General features: G+C 39.4%; 1 protein-coding gene across 4 annotated transcripts in view; it reads left to right on the top strand.

The window, feature by feature from the left end:
- Positions 1-19,353, top strand: part of bicd1a (bicaudal D homolog 1a) — a 240,415-nt gene that overhangs the window by 155,273 nt on the left and 65,789 nt on the right. For all 4 annotated transcript variants that reach the window (XM_080190860.1, XM_080190863.1, XM_080190861.1 and 1 more), the window contains 2 exons: positions 5,781-5,933; positions 18,074-18,511. In XM_080190860.1, coding sequence (XP_080046986.1) covers positions 5,781-5,933; positions 18,074-18,511 — 591 coding nt within the window. The remainder of the gene's footprint in view (positions 1-5,780; positions 5,934-18,073; positions 18,512-19,353) is intronic.

The raw sequence follows: 19,353 nt of genomic DNA on the forward strand, positions 1-19,353 counted from the left end.
TAAAAAATACTTTTATCTTGGTCTGTAAAGATTGCGAGGAAAAATGGCGGCTCACTTTTAATTGAATCAGGTGTTAATTTTTTTTTATTCATGGGACGTGGACACTGTGGCTGGCCAGCATTAATTGTCCTTGAGAATGTGGTGTCACAAAATCTGCAGTGATATTGTTAATATTAACATATTGATACACTTTCTAGTGTGACAGTTGAATGGTTAACTTCATTATTGTTTAGGCTTGTTAATATATTTCAGTCTTATTATCTTGGAATGATAAGATGTTGGTATTTTGAACCTTTATAAGAATCACGATTTTACAAGCCGAGATCAAACTAAATTGTCACTTTTCTAGGTTCTAAACATAAAAGACAAACTCGATTTAATGGTGGGTCTGATCCAACATTCTTGGACCAAGTGTGGACCATATTCAGCAAAAGATATTTGAACACATGGGATAGAAATTGGTATGCATTTTGCCCTTTGGGGCATAAAAGAGGCACAATGTATATCTCTAAGCCCAATATCCTGGACCTGGACCTAATCTGTTCCAGCAGAATGATCATTACCATATAGATCTCCAATATTTTGAGTCTATAGGAAATCAGCATTGGGATAAATTGAAATATGCAAAGAAAAGTAATGTTTTAGGATCCTCCTGTAAAATTTGTCGTAGCGCAAATCTGACTTATTTTTCCAGTTATTAATTAAACAGTGGGTCTTAAAAGTAACTCTGGAGGCAGCTGAAGAAATTGTAAGCAAAGTTGTTTTATATCCCTTCTGACTGATACGCATTCCCCTGTACCTGATTATTCCATGTATTGGGCATTGTGGTATAAAAGCAGGGAGAGTGTCTTCCATTACACTCTGAAAGTGCTCAGTCTTTGTTTTGTTCCCATATGCCCACTAGTGAAAACAATCTTCCTACCACTGTTAATAGTAATGAACTAACAGTAAGGTCCCAAGTTTCACTCACGCCTTCACTGGCTGCTTCTCTCTTACTGTCACTCCCCAGTCACCATTGTGTGCTGCTACTGGCACAAATTCTGCCGCAAATACTGGACCCAATGCCCACCTTACCCTCTTCCTCAATCATTCTGAACTCAAGCCTCCAGTTTTCCTCTCTACCCAGCCTTGTATACTCACACTATCATCATTTTCCTGGTTTTCTCCTTAATTACCCCCCTATTTGCCACATTTTCCTTTCTATCTCTAACTCACTTTCTTGCAGACCATTTCCTCTATTCCCAGTACCCAATCTCCTCTCTGTGCCTGCCATACCAATTGCTTGATGTCCCTTCCGCTGCCCTAACAATCCAAATATGCGTGTGACCACATCCCCCACTACCCCATAAATCAATCTCTCTCACTCTCTGCACCTCACCACTCCTTGATTTATGTGCAAAAAAACATTTTTGAAGCCTACATAAGGGAGGCAGATTAAAGACAAAATTGTCCTTTTTTAGGAAGTCGGTTTGATAGAAATGTGTTAGAGGTGGTGATGGCACAGAATCTAATGAGAAGTATTGGAGGCAGGGCTGCATTTTATGTCTGTTTAGAATTCATGAGTAGCTGTCCATCAGGTTCTTGGAGTGGGATGCATAGTTTAGACAAACATACACATTTGGTGGCGCAGAGGTTAGTGCTGCTGCCTCACAGTGCTATGGGCTCGGGATTGATTCCATCCTTGAGTCACTGTCTGTTTGGAGTTCCAAAGTCGCACAACCCACTGGAGAAAACATTATCATCTCTGTCCTATAAGGGTGACCGCTAATTTTAAGACCATGTCTCCTGATTCTGGAGTCACCCACAAGAGGAAACATCCTTCTGATGTGTACCTTCTCAGTGGAAAGATGTAATTAGTGGAGTATCGCAGTGATCAGTTCTTGGCCTGCAATTGTTCACTATTTACATAAATGGGCTGGAACAGAATGTAATGTTTCCTTATTTGCTGATGATTCGTTTCATGTTGTGATGAGGGTATTGTGATTTTGCCATGGGATATAGATGAATTGGGTGACTGGGTGAAAACCTGGCAAATAGAGTTTAAGTATGAGGTCATGCAATTAGGTAGGAGGAATCAAAATGCAGACTATAATCTAAATGGAGAGAGACTGCAGGTGAGTAAAATACAGAGGGATCTAGATGTTCCAGTGCATGAATCACAAAAAGGTAGCAGGTAGGTTCAACAAGTAGTTAAGAAGGCAAATGACATATTGACTTCTATTGCAAAGGGGTTGGAGTTTAAAAATAGGGAGGGTGCAGGGTATTGATGAGGCCTCACCAATATGGAAGAAAATAAAGAAGTTTTCTTTCAAATAAGAATAAAGGAAATTAATAGTTCTTTTAACAATTAAAGTTTCAGGTGAATTTGAGAAGTAATCAAGCATACGGGAAGTTATAATCTGTTTGGTTCAATGAAAAGCACCAAGCCTCTTCCTTATTCTGGGAAACACTGATAATTAAGGCTGTGTGTCCTTGAATCTTATCAGCTTCCAGACCTTTGAGAAGTACGTATTTCCCCAATGTAGTCACTAGAGCAAGATGATCCTTTTCAGCCTTTTCCTGGCACATGGGAAAATACCTGTCTGTTGTTTTGACATGTCTCAGGAGATGCTATTTACATATCTCCCTGTATCTGGACAATTGTTTCACAAGCACTGAACATCTATCCAGCAGGCATTTGCAACATTCCAGGGTTTTTCATTGACTGTGAGAAGATTTGCCTCGAGTGTTTGCAGGCCATGACAATTGTTGATACCTTTTACAGCATTGGAAAAAGTTTCATGTCCCAGATTTGTTTTCTTTCCTTTGCAGCTTTGTGCCCTGCTTTGAGGGGATATCCTGGTTTTAGTAGATGTACACTCTTTGCTCTCAGTCCAGTAGTAATACATTTTGTAAGGTTGCACAGGGAGGACCCAGTACAATAACAGTCTGTATAACTGGTCAGGTTCAGTAGCTTGGTCATTCCTTTCCTCCTCAGCTGACCCTTTTGAGAGACACATTGCTTTTAGGCTTGGGAATGTATCTCTTAAATCATTGGACTCAGTAATCCATGAGAATCTAACAGATACAGATAATAGCTGAATTTTATGGCAGGTTTCTGGGCACAACATCTGATAACCTTCAACTTTAGCAGTAAGTGACTCATTCTTTGGTTACTACTGCTCCTGAAGAGCAATTAAATCAAAGGCTGCGTTGTCAATTGCATATTCCTATACATTTCCTATTATCCCAGGGACCTCAAAGGGTGAGGGTGGAAGGGGTGAAAATATTTATGTAAATCTGTATTAACCTTGGAAACTGCAGTTGTTAACATCAAGAAGTTGAGCTCATCCTGTTAAATTCACCACATCACAACAGGAGAGACCTTTTCCCAGTCAGAAAATGGTTAGATTCTCCAAACAGATTCCGCATCTGTTCGGAGCTCTGAATTGTTGAAATGGAATGGTTTCCAGAACAAGATCTCAAACTGGAGTAATTGATATACAAGTGACTTTCTTCTGCCTGTTGACATTTCAAGTGGATTCTACAGTGATTTGCATAGTGAAAACAAACATGGACTGAACACGGTTCAAGGTGGCATCGTACTACTGACTATCACCTTCGGACTGCAATTAGGGCCGATAAACAAAAGCCGAACTTTTTTCTGACACCCAGTGTCACCCACAGAAGCAAGTTTTGAGAATGAATTAAGGAAGAGCAGTGGAATGCAATGCTCTGCAATGCTGCTAAGACTGCTCTGATTTTGACCTTGCCTGTTTGAAGGAATGGTGATATATGTCCAGTTCATGGGAAGTTGTGTGACTTGGAAGTGATAGTGTTGATGATGGTTTTCCAGCTGCTACCATTGTTCTCCCAAGTGGTGGAAGCCATAGATTTGGAATAGATGTTATGAGTGTAAGTTTTTCCTTCTGAGTTTAAAAGAAAGAATGACATAGTTTGGTAAAAGTTGGTTGTTTCCTCTTTTTCCATCCTTTGCAGAAGAGTTTGTGCTCCATATTCTTCTCTGTGTAATCTTACAATGTATTTGTATTTTGGCAACAAACTCCTTTGTTATCTCACAAAACGGGCAGCACGGTGGTTAGCATTGCTACCTCACAACGCCAGCGACTGAGGTTCGATTCCTGGCTTGGGTCACTGTCTGCATGGGTTTCCTCTGAAGCTCCAGTTTCCTCCCACAGTCTGAAAGATGTGCAGGTTGTGTGCATTGGCTGTGCTAAATTCTTCCTCTGTATATCCGAATGGGCACGGGAGTGTGGCATCTAGGGGATTTTCACAGTAACTTCATTGCAGTGTTGATGTAAGCTTACTTGTGACACTTTAAATAAACTTTGAAACTTTAAACACTCCTCATTAAGGAACCCACAGCCCAAAATGAGTTTGTCATGGTACTTAAAGCCCTGAAGTGTCTGAGAAAACTCAGTAGAGTGATAAATAGAGCAATGTATGCTATTTTTGTGTGATCACCATGGAGAATGAAGCAGGAGATTGAATCACACAAAATTCTACACTCTGTTTTTTTCCCATGAACTTTTCTGAAGTATTCTTTGTTGTTCGGAGATCCAGATAACTCCTGATTTCTTTTGGAATTGTCTATAGTACTTAACATCTCATAGAGATTTCACTTCACATCTTTGAATATCTGTCCACACATTTAGGTTTGATGCAAGCTGATGTCATTGAAGTGAGCTCCTGGCCGTTGACTCAATTCCAAATGAAATTGAGTGCAACCACCAGTGGTTGAAGTCACCACATCATAATGACACAAAATACTTGTGCTGCCAGAGATACATTGAAGTACAGGAAATGTCCTATGCAATAACCAAACAAATCTACGGTAAAATTCACATAATGGTGAAGTATTTTAATGACCAGTGGCATTTCCTATAACACCAAAAACTTGAAGCTGATTGCTGTGCGGTATCCACAGTAGAAAAGGCAGAGAGATGCTTGAATACAATGTTTGCAGTTCAGAGGAACGAGAATTTGACTCTGCTGTTAGTTTAGTGAGTAAATGTATAGTGCTCACCAGCAAGGTACCTGTTGACTCCAGGTTTCAGCTAATTAGCTGCTCTCAAGCTAGAACAATTGTCGTGATGCTATGAATGGCCTCATTGCTGCTGCAGTTGGTCATTGACTAGCAGTATTAGAAAGTGTACGTATGGACAGTGGGTGAAGGCAGAAATTGATGCAGAATGAGATGGGTAATCTGTCTGGACTTGTACATGACAATTGACCCCAAGTAACAAATCTCCAGCAGGGAGGAAGAAAACGTGAAAGCTTAAAAAAATTAAAATTCAGAAGCTGCAGCATTGATTCTGACAAATCGCTATTAAGAAGTGCGTCTCGTGGGCAAAAGGTTATTTGCTGGGAATAACTTCTCCTACTTTCAGTGTTTAGATCATATCAGATGGGAAATATCTTTTTGCAACAGAAAATAGATTGAATGTTGAACCTCATTTAGAAATTTAGCTCAGCTGTATCCTTTGCCTGAAACGAAATGTCAGTCACTTCTTTCAAATGGCACCATGTTTAAGCAAGTGTTTTACAAACCTTATCTGTATTCATTAATGAAGGCATTTGACAAAAGCCTAAGCCCATTAAATCGTGCTGCTTTGTTACTTTGTGTCATACTATTGTGTCAAAAATGGTACCTAGTTCTTCCAATCTCCTCATTTGCCAGAGCAGAAAGGAGGTTCATGATACACAAACCTTCAGGAAGATAGCCAACCATTAAATTGATTGAAGCGTCTCATCTTGCCCTTTTTGTATTTTCTTTGCAGAATAATGAAATGTTGGAGCTACAAAGAATGCGGATGAAAGATGAGATTCGAGAGTACAAGTTTCGTGAGACACGGCTGCTGCAGGATTACACTGAGCTGGAAGAGGAGAACATCACTCTGCAAAAGCTTGTCTCAACCCTCAAGCAAAATCAGGTATTTGCGGGTGATGGCGGATTCTATAGGTCCTGCCAGTGAACTGAGTGAGGTGGAAATCTAAGCATAATAATAGTCAGCAGAATTAAAAGCAGCTGCATTTCGGCTTCTCTTCTGAGTTTCTTGAGGATATTTTCCATTGGATAGTCAAGTATTATTCCCGTTTTATTTGTTTTATTTCAAAAGAGCTTTTTGCTGGATTATTATGTAAGTTATTAGTCATTGTGAAGTCAGCAGGCCAAAGGTAGCCAAGTCTTGCAGACACTGCATGGACCCCAGTTCATATAAAATCTCTGAATGCTCCGACTGTAGGTACAGTTTTATAAAAGAGTAAAATTTGTTTATCTCTAAAGCACTATTCACAGCATCTGTTTTATGTATTCAACAGGATAAGGGTTCAAGCACAAAATTAATCCAAACTTCAATTCAGCAAAAGTTATGACAGAAAGTACAGATTTTTTTACAAGTTGGCTAATCCACTTAATATATTTGTGATGCAGAGCAAAATATAACTTCAACATTTAAACTAATTATTTGGCAGAATGGGATTGAGTCTGCCACGGGAGCGTGTAAAGGATTGCGACCGATCTCATTCATTAAGCATGTAAGCTTTCAATTCTTCTTCTAATATTTCAAATCTTCTGGTGGCTAAACAGTAACTGTCTGGGACAACATAGGGGGAGTCCTCCTCTTCCTCCAATGATTAACATGTAACGAATGCCTGACACTGAACAAACTGGGAGAATCTTAGCCCAGTTCCACACCCATCCTTTGGTAGTTTGTTCCAATGGCAGCATCCACAAGTCCACAAAGTTATTCTGACATATTTTATATATGTGGTAATATCACATCAGTACATGTTTAAATATTCATTATAAATAAAAGATATTCAGGAACCAAAATAAGGTTACTTGTGAAAGGTGAATCCCTCCTTTATACCCACACCTGCCTGAAAAAACTATTGTAAGCAAATAAGACTTTCCACAACTGGGGATTTAAGTGCAGGAACCCTAACCATACAATATAGTGCAGAGGATTCTGTGGTGGGTGATGACAACTGTCAGAAATTCCAGATATCCAGATGTTGGAATTACACTTAGAATGTCAGCAATTTCCTTGGGATAGGAATGAAGGACGAGTTCTATTCAAATAAGAATGGATCAGTATGAAGCTTTATACAACAAAAAAAGAGAGGAAATTCAACTGAGAAAAGAAACTGCAATCCGGTAATGGCTGTGCAAGATTTGTAAATGTGATGGTGGATAATAGGAGAACCTATGTTTGTAAAACAAGATGCAGGGGATTATAGAGCACTCCAATATTAAATAATTCAGGCTGATGCATGAAAGGCTGAGTCAAGGCAAGATTAGATTTCATAAATAGGACCAATATTCCCTCTAAACTGGGTGAGTGCATGGCCACACATTGCAGTTGAGAATGGGAACACCAGACCATGCACAAACAACGTTTCCTCGAAGGTGTGTGTATATGTCACAGTCTTAACGGACCTGTGCAATACAACAGGCACTGAAGACAGATTGAATAGGTCTCAGTGACATTCACCTTCTATAGAATTATTAATATAACCTTTAATCTGCTGGATGAAAAGACATTTTGCACAGTTAGCACAATGGATGGTGTGAGATGGACATTTAGAGCTAGTATTTTTGTTTTGTGCTAAAAATTGTTTGGCGCAGATAGCTTCCACTCAGATATCTTGCACTTAACTGTGTGCTCAAAAGTCACTTTTAAAGGTGGTTAAAATAGTCTGGCCCGGAATTCTGTCTTAACAGTGGCACAGGAAAAATGAAGGAAATCTAACAGTATCTGGCTTACCCACTCCTACTCCCAAAAATCCTGCCACCTGGTCACTGAGTGGCACTGCCTGAGAATGGGATGAGGTTCATTGTTCAACTGTCCCCTCCCCGCTTTCTCCAGGTTCAAGGTTGCCAACTGTGAGTGAATGTATTCCTGGAGGTTTCATCACATGACTTGCTGCAACCATTCATTGATCAACATGTTAATCCTTGTGACAAACTGCCTTCCTACGCCAGTTGGAAAGCAAAAAGACTCATTACCTGATTGGATGATTATTGACTGTCAGCCAAACAGCCATTTTTCTCTCCATTTTCAGTATTTTTATATCTGGTAAAGAGAAATGTTCAAAGAAAATAACCAAAAAAAATTATTTTAATCTCCCCATGATTTTCTCCAGGGTTATGTCCTGGGATTGATCTTTAATTCCCACAGATTCCAGGCCAAATTTAGAAGGTTAGCAACCTCATCTGAGTTAGAGCAGGGGGCAGTCTGCAAAGGAGGAAAAATAGGGAAATTCTTCTTAAATTTAAAGTGGAAATGGGAAGAATTTTCTGTAGAATTAAGTTTTGGCACATCTTTGAACATTTGCTCCCATTTGCACTGCCTTCCCATTTTTAATGACAAATGTCTGTGTTTGCTGAATGAGATTTGGTGCATAAATGGGCAGCAGCCCATGAACAAATGAAGATGCTCAGTTAAACAGTAGTTTATGAATGTTAATATCAACAAAGACCTGTCAGTCTTGTGGGGCAATGACAATTGCCATGCCATGAAATTAATGTTATTCAGAATCAGCCTTGCATATAGCGAGCAGCGCAATGACCAAATCAGTACAAATATTTATGCCCTTAAGCTGCTGAGGAGCTGCAAATCTGTGAAAGTTCAGTCTTTGGAATGCAAACTGAATTGCAGAACTCGCAAGATTAGTTTAAACCAATGGCCAGCAAGAACAGTTTTCAAAAAAGCCCTTTAAAAATCAAAAATTGCAGCAACCCACGTTTTGTGTTTTTATCCAAACTTCTGAAGCAAATAATTTGTGGGTAGTGTTTTCTTTCATGCATGCTGTATGCCAAAGTTGCTGTCTTTTAATGTATGGAATATATGAGCTTAAAGTGCTGACTTTCCAATCCCTCTGCTTTTGTAATTTAGTTTCTTACCTGCATGCTAATAGATTGAGTGATGCCTATCCAAATTAAGTGAAGGGCTGCAACATTTAGCTAATTCATACTTAAGAATTGAATTAAAAGCCCAATGATCGATCGTGATGTTGAGCTGTGCTTCGTGACTGTCGTTTGGCTTGCCAACTCTGGTTGACCTATATTTTGGGAAGTTTCATCTCATGTCTTCTTGCTTGCTATATTCCTGCATGCCTGGATATCACCTAATATACGAATTACTCTATAATGACAGCTACAATACCCCAGACCTCTGTGCTGCAGAAACCCTTTTCTCCATTACATAGTTAAGATTACATGGGCATCAGGACCACATTGTATCCTGTGTGCTTTGCAACTCTGTTGTTTACTGTGAATCTGCCAGAGCAAAACTAAACTGGAGAAGTAAATGTCCCGATGATGTTGCTACCAGATTGCTCACAGAAGTGTCCGGGAGATGAATGGTTAATTCCAGGAGAATCCAGAATAATCCTGTGTTGTTGGCAGCTCTAGCTGTTGGTGAACATAGGACTCGTACGGGATACTCCAATGAATCTAAAGGTAAAGATAAACTTGACTAAAATGTACGGAAGGAGCAAAGTGAAAGAGGTGAAACATTTTAATCGCAGATGATTTATTTTCAGTCTATGGGCTTGGACACATGGTCAGTTTTCTGCTTGGAGTCAGAGTGCCAGTAGACAGGAAGAGGCAAGCAGCTCTGTGGCTACACGGTGATGCAGCAACAATGTAGCAAAACCAGGCATTTCAGAGGTATGAGGGAGAAATGGATACTGAGCCAAAGATAGAGATATTGGGAGGGAACCAACGTTTCTTCAAAAAGATAAATTTTAGCAGGGCCTGGAGTAGAGGGTGTTGAAAGAGGATTTGTGGTGGGGAATTTCAGAACATGGTACATAGATAGCTGAAAGCACAGCCATCAATGTTGATTTGCATTAGCAATGGAGAGAGAAGTTTTATTTAGTTGAAAGGAGATAGACTTGGGCTGAAGAAGATATTGGGCCAGAGATTCTGCTTATGAAGTAATTGGATGCTGAGATTCCAAAGAGTCAGATTGGATCTACTGTAGAGTCTGGAGAGGGGGATAGAATGATGTGAATGTAGAGTTGTGGCACAGTCCATAGACGATGGCTACATCTATCCTATATTTAATTAAAGAAATTATAGGTCTTCAACACTCAATGTTGAACAAGCAATCTTGACAGGACAGCAGTAGTAAAGGCATTGAGAGGGGTGGGGCTGAGTGTTATCTAGATAGAAATGGAAGTTGAATCCATGGGCAGGATTTTCTGGCTGCGGGCGCCCCAAGAATGGAAAATGCCACTCAAAGTCAATGGACCATTACATGGTCCTGCCCTGCCTACTACAATTCCCATAGCGGGCATGATGGGAAAATTCCACCCCATAAGTGCAGTTGGTGTTGCCAGGGAGGGTGGCAATAAGCATGTGGATGTGGAAGTGAAGCAGGCTAAAGATGATTCTTGAGAGGTGAATACGTGGGACTGTTAAACATGGATTAGCTGTGGTTGGATAGGTGCAGTATGAAATGGATTATGGTGGAGAGATGATGGAGGAAAAGCTGAAATTGATTTTGTGCCTCATTATCACAAAGAAAGTGTTCATGACTTTGGTTAGACTCATTGTGACACCAGGAGTGGTTAATAACTGATTGAAGGGATTAATCTAGAGAGTTACAGAAGAGATCTGGAAGATAACATCTGCAAGAGCTTTGGAGGGAATGGAAAATTGGAGATGGAGTAGTAGTTTGCAGTTGACTAAGATTTGGCACAGAAGATTTTGACTTTAATAAAGCCTATTGTGTGAATGAGTAAGGTGCACATTCACTATTCCACATCTAATTACATTTCAAATCACAGCTCTTCTACAATAGGTTATGCCTAGCACAGGAAGATTGGGACAATCAAATAGCTTTACTCACCCTGGATACCTCTTAATGCTCCCTAGTTGCCTACAGTAGCAAAATCTAGAAAATAATCTTTTGAGAGAAATAACACCTGAAGCAAGGCGACTGAATGGTAATCAGGAAAATTGTAAGCCTTTGAAGAATAAAGGAGACATAATTATTTTTTGATAATACTGCAGAACAAGCAGTATACGATCAGCAGATTAATTTTAAATTGCACATAATTATTTTTCCATTAAAGTCAATGAGGCGGGGTGCTGTTTTGCCGTCATCCACTTGGCACCACTGTTGAAGGCCAATTTCAATGCTAGACACTCAATGATAGATCCTCCTATTCACTGTCAATTTCTCTGCAGCTTTACAACACTTGCAGTAAATAATGGGTGGCACATTGTTTATCTTCAATATTGGAATTACTGAGGCAGAGTTAATTGTATTACTGTTGTACATCAACATATTGTAAAATTGGACTCGATAAGTTCTATGATGAGGCACAGTGAGTTGTTGATGAATGAACCACACGGTGAAATGCTAAAAGACACCTACACACACAATTTCCTAATCTTAGCTTAACTTCCATTGTTGAAGCTGATTGTATTACTCTCTGGGAAAATGTGACACTTTTCCTGACCTCGTAGCACCAAGTGCTGGTTGAGGGGGAAGTGGAAGAGGGAGGCAGGGTAGTGGGGGCATGACACACAGCTTACTTCCCAACCCTGTTGATAAGTGCTGGGCATTGCACTAGAGCAACCCAAATAGATGGAGAGGGAATAAGCCTGAAATGGAGGCAGGGGACAAAAAATATGGAATGCTTTGTAAATAGACACATTGATAATAATGATCTTTTGCTTTAATTGACAGGAGTTTTGACATTTTACATTGCAGATACATTTCATTTTTCATTTTCACCTTTCGTGTACTCCAATGAACTTCAGCTGATTTTGCAAAACCAACAGTAATATAAATCAGAGGAGTGTTTGGACTTAGCTCATTCTGTTGTTTCACTTTCATATCCTGTTAAGACTGGTCCTCTAACCTTATCCATCATATACCTAAACTCATCCATTTACCCAACTCACATGAAATTGATTGTCAATTTTTTTATTTACTATATCAAATCTGGTCGATAAATGGGAGAAGTCATTGTTCTAACCCCAGTTTACATTTAATTGTTTTGATGTCTGCTGATTTTTTTTGCTGTCAAAGTTTTCTCAGAATATAGATTTAATTATGAGGCTTAGAAAAAAACAAAAACACATTGCAGCTAATCTCTGACAGCTTTATTCTGTTAATTTTGATTGTTTAGCAACTTTGTTTCCATTTCACCAACTATTTGTGTAATGAAAATTGAATTGTTAATTTATGATTTAGTTCTGGGCAAGTTCCCCGATCTTGGTAACAAAATAGTGAACAACTGCCCTGCTCTGTCACTGTTGTAACATGTTACCCATTAGTCTGTGCAAATTGGGTCATTGGGAAGATGTGGCTTTCCCCAAGGAATCAATCTTAATGTTTTATATCCATATATTACCACAGTGTAGAACTGGGGAATACAATCTATATGTGTAGTGCGAATACCATCACTGTGTGATGTGCTGTCATCCTCCTCAAATGTATTTGTGGTCTTGTTACCTTTTCTTTTTGTATTGTGTATGAAATATGCATCTTCTCTTTTTTGAATTCCTAATTACATCTCTTCTGATACAGGTCATTGCACTCTATCTCTCCATTGGAAAAAGTGTGAGTGATATTACTAGAATGGAAGGCTATTGTTAGATTATGCAATGTGCTTCTCTTATGTTGCTATGGGAGGGGGCTTGCCCTTCACTTGAGGCTGATGGATGATGATTGAGATGTAAATTATTCTTAGGGTGTAGTTTGGCAAAAGGATACCAGTAGATCCAGAAGTGGAACATTCAGCAAAAGATCACATGCTGCAGTGACCTCTCCAGAGTGCTGAAATCAGATTTAGTGTCTCTCTTTAAAGAGGCCAATGGAAAATTTCACTTACACTTCTAATTCTACTGTACTTATAAAACCCAAATTCTTATTAGCCTTTTTAAGGCTTTATCTACCTGCACTCAGAGTTTCAAGGAACCAGGAGTGGTTGTTAATTTTGATTTTAAAAAGATAGTTTTAAACACACTATGGGTTTGGCCTAATTGCCTTTAAAGGAATGGAAATCAGGAAAAGGATTCGCCTAGTGATCAAGTAAATATTGTAGATTTTACATGTCCTGTAAAAGTAAAAAAAACAAGCTCTTTAAAGAGGTTAGGAGAACTAATTCCTCCTTCTGTCTAAGTAGCAGTGCCATGAACCTTTATCACCAACCAAGAGGCTAGGCAGATTATCTGCTGTCATGTAGCTGTGACACAAATGATGTTAGAATGCCTGGAGTAACCCCCCTCCCCAAACCCCAGCACCATGCAGCTGCCTGACCAGGACCTCAAAGTATATATACTGATCTTTCCACTCCAGGGGACAGTTCATTGAAGCACATCTGTCTTCCAGAAGGAACCAGATAACATTTGGTGTAATCTACAGTTGCAAGTACAGCACCAGTCAAAGACATTTTTTGTACAATCTCTCCTGTTCCTCAGTGACCATGTGATTATACAGTAATAGTGCATTGCAAAGAAAAGCTTTTGGCTAATTTAAATGGAAAAATGCATCAACATCCTTCTGGTCTTTAAAAAAATAGAAGTATTTGCAACATTTTTAAATAGATACCTGGGAAATGGAGAATGAAATAAGTGTGTGTCCCCCCCCCACCCCCAACAACCTCCTAAAGTGTGACTAAATAGAAATGAGACAGATTATGGTTGGGCTAAAATCTATAAAATTCAAAACAAGAAATGTTGATGCACGCTTTTAAAAAAAAACTTTGCTCTACCCACTACCATCTTAACCATTCTGAATACCTCATTGTACATCTTTGCAATAGAGAAATAACAAAATATACATCCGCTTTGCTTTGCCTCTTCTTCACATTTATTACTTGATGAAGAGGTTGCAAACCAGATTAAAATCTATTGCCTGAGAGAAATACTGATGATATCCCAACACTAGTGCAGTGTGACTACACAGTATGTCCCCACCATTAGGTCAATAATATCTTTTGACGTACAAAGTATTCAGATATTTAATATTTGAAAAGAAATATTTATATGAACGATAGTTCTGATATACAATTTGATTGATTTGGTGACTGTTCACAATGTCATATCACCCACACAGCTTCGCCAGTTGACACGCACTGCTGGATTCTAAGGTCTTGCTGCCCATTTCATTGAGCTGATGGTTTGTGATTCCACCTCCTCCCAGCAATATTTCTACTATTTTTGCTGTGACTGTCCCTCCCTTCCTCTTCCTCCCTTCATTCCTTCTCTTTTGCCCCCTTTGACGGTGAATAGGGAGCAAAATCTTTGGCTATAAATGTGCTCCTTCACTGTTAGGAGGTTGCTGTTACTTTACATTAGCTGTCAATGATTGTCCTGCCACAGACTGCTCTGTCTCATGTTTGGAGAAGTACATACCAAGCAAATCAATTTATTGAAAAGAAAAACAGAAATTTTCTACTCTGAATGTTAATGTATTCAGGGTTACTCCCATTGTTCTCACTGTTGGAAAAATAATGAGCTTTCTCTTAAGAAGTGGAAGAGAGTCGGGTCCATTTAAGCACAAGCAGATGTTGGAAAATGTTGAAAATTTTGCAGCTCCTCATTGCAGCAGGACTACCCTGAGGTAACCCTAAACTGTCAATTAGTCGGCTCATCATCTACTTCAGTTGTCTTTTGTGTAACCCGAATTAAAGTTAATTGATGTTACTCCTGGGGGTAAAAGAAAAACTTCATAATTTTTGAATGTTATTCATGCAATCATTTCTCAAGTTCTTTTTTAAATTAATGAATTGTTTTTGCTAGTTTCTTGGCTGATTATGTTCATGTGCATAAAAGCAGCAGCTTAACAGGTTTCTAAAAATGATCATTCCCTGTGACCATGGGGCAGGCTGTATATCTTTTGCGTTCTGCATGACTACTGCAAGTTAGTTAACCTTGTTTAAGAGGTATCTCTTGGTGAGATGGTCGAGTATAGCACGATGGGAGGGTCGGTGCCCCTCTGGCAGAGGCTTGGCATTTCACACAATTTGGTTCCCAGTTTGCAATCTCATGATGTTCTGTTTACATGCCAATTCATTATTTTAGTTTATTTTCCCAAAGAAATAAACAAGATAAGATCTGAATGAGAGCTGGCTAATTTTTGTTTTGAAAAGCAGAAGTAACCTCAATGGCTGTCACAGATTGTGGGAAATAAATTATTTTTTAAATCCAGAATTAAGGTAATAATTCTTCAAAACAAATTAAATTATTATTTTTATTCCTTTCCCCTCCCAACTATAATTTTCTCTGAAAACACACATTCACAAGTCTGCCACTTTCTGAAATAAAACCAGAAGTTGCTGAAATTGCGCAATCTGTCAATAGAGAGAAGATGAGCCATTGTTTTGGGTAGAGGGACTCTGAAGAGAAAACTCTCGACCAAATTGTCTTTTTTTCTTTTTAGGTGTGTCAAATAACGATACAGAGGCATGGGATTGAGGGTGATTTAGCGGTTTGGATCAGAAATTGGTTAGCTGCAAGAAGACAGAGTGTAGTGGTTGATGGGAAATGTTCATACTCGAGCTCAGTTACTAGTGGTGAACCGCAAGGATCTGTTTTGGGGCCACTGCTGTTTGTCATTTTTATAAATGACCTGGATGAGGGCATAGATGAATGGGTTAGTAAGTTTGCGGATGAAACTAAAGTCGGTGGAGTTGTGGACAGTGCAGAAGGATGTTGCAGGTTATAGAGGGACATAGATAAGCTGCAGAGCTGGGCTGAGAGGTGGCTAATGAAGTTTAATGCAGAAAAGTGTGAAGTGATTCACTTTGGAAGGAGTAACAGGAATACAGAGTACTGGGCTAATGGTAAGTTACTTGGTAGTGTGGTTGAGCAGAGAGATCTTGGTGTCTATTTGCATAGATCCCTGAAAGTTGGCACCCAGGTTGATAGGATTGTTAAGAAGGTGTACGGTGTGTTAGCTTTCATTAGTAGAGGGATTGAGTTTAGGAGCCGTGAGGTCATGTTGCAGCTGTACAAAACTCTGGTGCGGCCACACTTGGAATATTGCATGCAGTTCTGGTCACCACATTATAGGAAGGATGTGGAAGCATTGGAAATGGTGCAGAGGAGATTTACCAGGATGTTGCCTGATGTGGTGGGAAGCTCTTATGAGGAAAGGCTGAGGGACTTGTGGCTGTTTTCATTGGAGAGAAGAAAGTTAAGAAGTGACTTAATAGAGGCATATAAGATGATTAGAAGATTAGATAGGGTGGACAGTGAGAGCCTTTTTCCTCAGATGGAGATGGCTAGCGTGAGGGGACATAACTTTAAATTGAGGGGTTCTAGATATAGGACAGATGTCAGAGGTAGTAGTAAGGGTGTGGAATGCCCTGCCTGCGACAGTAGTGGATTCACCAACATAAAGGGCATTCAAATTGTCATTGGATAAACATATGAATGATATTGGAATAGTGTAGGTTAGATGGGCTTTAGATTGGTTTCACAGGTCGGTGTAACATTGAGGGCTGAAAGGCCTGTACTGCGCTATTATGTTCTGTGTTCTAAATCAGATTTCGAAATTGAAATAGACACAGTTTTGGGAGAAACAGTTACTCTTAAAAATAACAAAAATGTCTGGTTTAGAGAGTTTGTGTTCTCAACTGTAAAGATGAAGGGGACAGCAATTAGTAAAAGTTTATCTGACAGTATACCAAGTTCATTAAATGTAGGAATGATTCCTAAGAATTAGAAAATGATCTACAGAGCTGTATATTATTTTACAAAGGACCAAGAAACAACATAGCCAGCAAGTTTAACATCTGTTAACACCTGTGGCAGGCAAACTCCATGCAACAGTTTTGACAGGTCAAGTGGATATCTGGAAAGAAAAGAAAGATCCACTTCAGTTATACTGCTGTGCAAGGAGTTTGAATCCATTATTGATCTGGCAGACGGGGAAGTTGCAGTTGAAATTTTAGAAAGCTTTTCCAAAGGTTCCACAGCAGGGAGTAAGGCCAAAGGTAAGCAAGTATGGAATAGGAGGCAAGATAGATCACTGGGTGGATAATTAGTTTTAAAATGTCAAACAAGGTAGGGTGTGAACAGGAGAACAGGAACTTTTCAGGCTGGAAGCTTTGAGATGACCCTGGAATTAGTCTCTGAGATATAGTCTATAGATATTTGTATTCATGTCTTGATTGGAGGAAGCAAGTTTGCCAAGTGTGCAAATTATGCAAAGGTTCAGGAAAGGAATCAAAAGGTTCATCATGATAAATCTATAAAACCATAATTTCATTGCAAGCTTTAAGTTCTGGGTTGCATTGGTGGAAGGCAAAAGCATGAAACAAAAGAGATTGTAATATGTAAATGGTTAGTCAGACTCCAGCTGCATCACTATAATCTTAACTCCAGAAGGGGAATGCTTACAGATGTGTTGACATCTACAAAATCACATAGCAACAGTGTAAAAACCAGTAACAGCACTTTCAAACCTTGAATATAAAGTATTTTCAGGTGGTGTAATTTACTGGCTTCTACCACTGTTACAAATATTCATCAGACACAGTCGGTCTGGTCTTGCTATTCTGTGTTAGCAACCTTAAGTCAAGTGCTACTAAATAATAGAGTTACATAGAAGGTACTTCTGGAGCTCTGGAAAATCAGTGTAAACCCTTGTGCTTGCAGGTTGAAACAGAACACTGGAGAGAACTTCCACCAATGTCATTGGCTGCAGCATCGTCTCCACTGCTACTAACAAAACTCTAAACTACATGCACACCTGCATGGAATGCTCAAAGCTCTGGGAACTGAACTGTGCGTCTGCCCCTGGTGAACCAGGATCAATGTGATCTTATGGCTGATGAGCTCGTCAGCATTCTGACAATTAACTAATGACCCTGGTTTGCTAACCAGCTTAGTTTCTGCCTGTCTGGTGGTACCTGTTACATGTAGGCATGACGTCTTGTGTGCTGTGGAAACCTCAGCAGTTTCAACAGCATTATGTGAATATCTGAATGTCTTTACAAATTTAAAGATTAAAGTTCTCAGAAAGAACAATGTGGATTAATGGTAAAATTAAGTTATATTGGCAAAGGACTAAACTTTGTTTGTATGCTGTCTGCTCAGGTAGAATATGAAGGCCTCAAACATGAGATTAAACGTCTGGAAGAAGAGACAGTGCTGCTCAACAGCCAGCTGGAAGATGCAATCCGGTTAAAAGAGATTGCTGAACATCAGCTGGAGGAAGCTCTGGAAACGTTAAAGAATGAGCGTGAACAGAAGAACAACTTGCGCAAGGAGCTCTCGCAGTATATCAACATGAGTGACAGTATGTACAGCAACCACATAAACATCGCAGTTGATGGGCTGAAGTTCTCAGAGGATGGCAACGAGCCAAATAATGACGACAAAGTAAATGGACACATCCACGGCTCTTTAGTAAAACTCAATGGTGATTACCGAACATCAAATACCAGAAAAACCGACAACCCAGCTCTCGTCTCTGATCTGTTCAGTGAGCTCAACATTTCAGAAATGCAAAAACTTAAGCAACAGCTTATACAGGTATGAACTCCCACCTTTATCTTTTCATCTTTTTTCCTTCGTTGATTTTAGTTCTCTATTCTTGCTCCAGAAGAGCCACGTTAGGCTTTCAGTAACATGCCAACACTTTCACTTCTTGTATCAGTCAGGTCTTGTGTTATAGTAAAGAGTCAGCGAATAATCTAAGATTAAACCTGTAGAAGTACACATTGAGCCATAATTTTACCTTCCTTTTGTTGGTCTGAGAAAGGACCCTATTGTTTGAGTATTTTGCCTTTGATCCATTGGTTACAGGACTGAGTAGGGACAGGCATTTTGTGTTGGACCCTTCAGATGTGACAGTATAAAGCTGCATGATGCTGCGGACACGAAGGAAGTCTGTTTACAGCCCATCATTGCCTGTTCCTAACACCACAAATAAAACATTTACGGTAGGTGAAGGTAAATAAATGCACCCGACCTGAATCTATTCTGAATTATTTGTATGTGAGCAAGGGATTACCAAAAGGCACCATTAGTTGAACATCTTCCTTTGCGATTTGTGGGGACTAGGGGAAATTTAGTTCATTATTTTTTAAGTGTAGGGATTACTAGTGTTAATTGCATTCCAGATTCTCTGTAAACATTGCAGATTTTGGGTTTAAAAATGAAGATTCAGGCAATGTATTGATTTTTAAAATTCTCATTGTTGTTTTCAAATCCCAACATGGCCTGCCCTCCCTATTCCTGTCATCTCCTGCAGCTACACAATGATACTCCCTAATTCTGGCCTCCTAACTCATCATTGTTGTTTGCATTATGGGTGGCCATGCCTTTGGTTAGCCAGGCTCCAAGCTTCAGAATTCCCTCCCTATCTTATGTCA

Source organism: Carcharhinus amblyrhynchos, chromosome 6 (assembly GCF_965287045.1).
Source record: "Carcharhinus amblyrhynchos chromosome 6, sCarAmb.v2.hapA, whole genome shotgun sequence".
In the NCBI taxonomy this organism is placed as follows: Eukaryota; Metazoa; Chordata; class Chondrichthyes; order Carcharhiniformes; family Carcharhinidae; genus Carcharhinus; species Carcharhinus amblyrhynchos.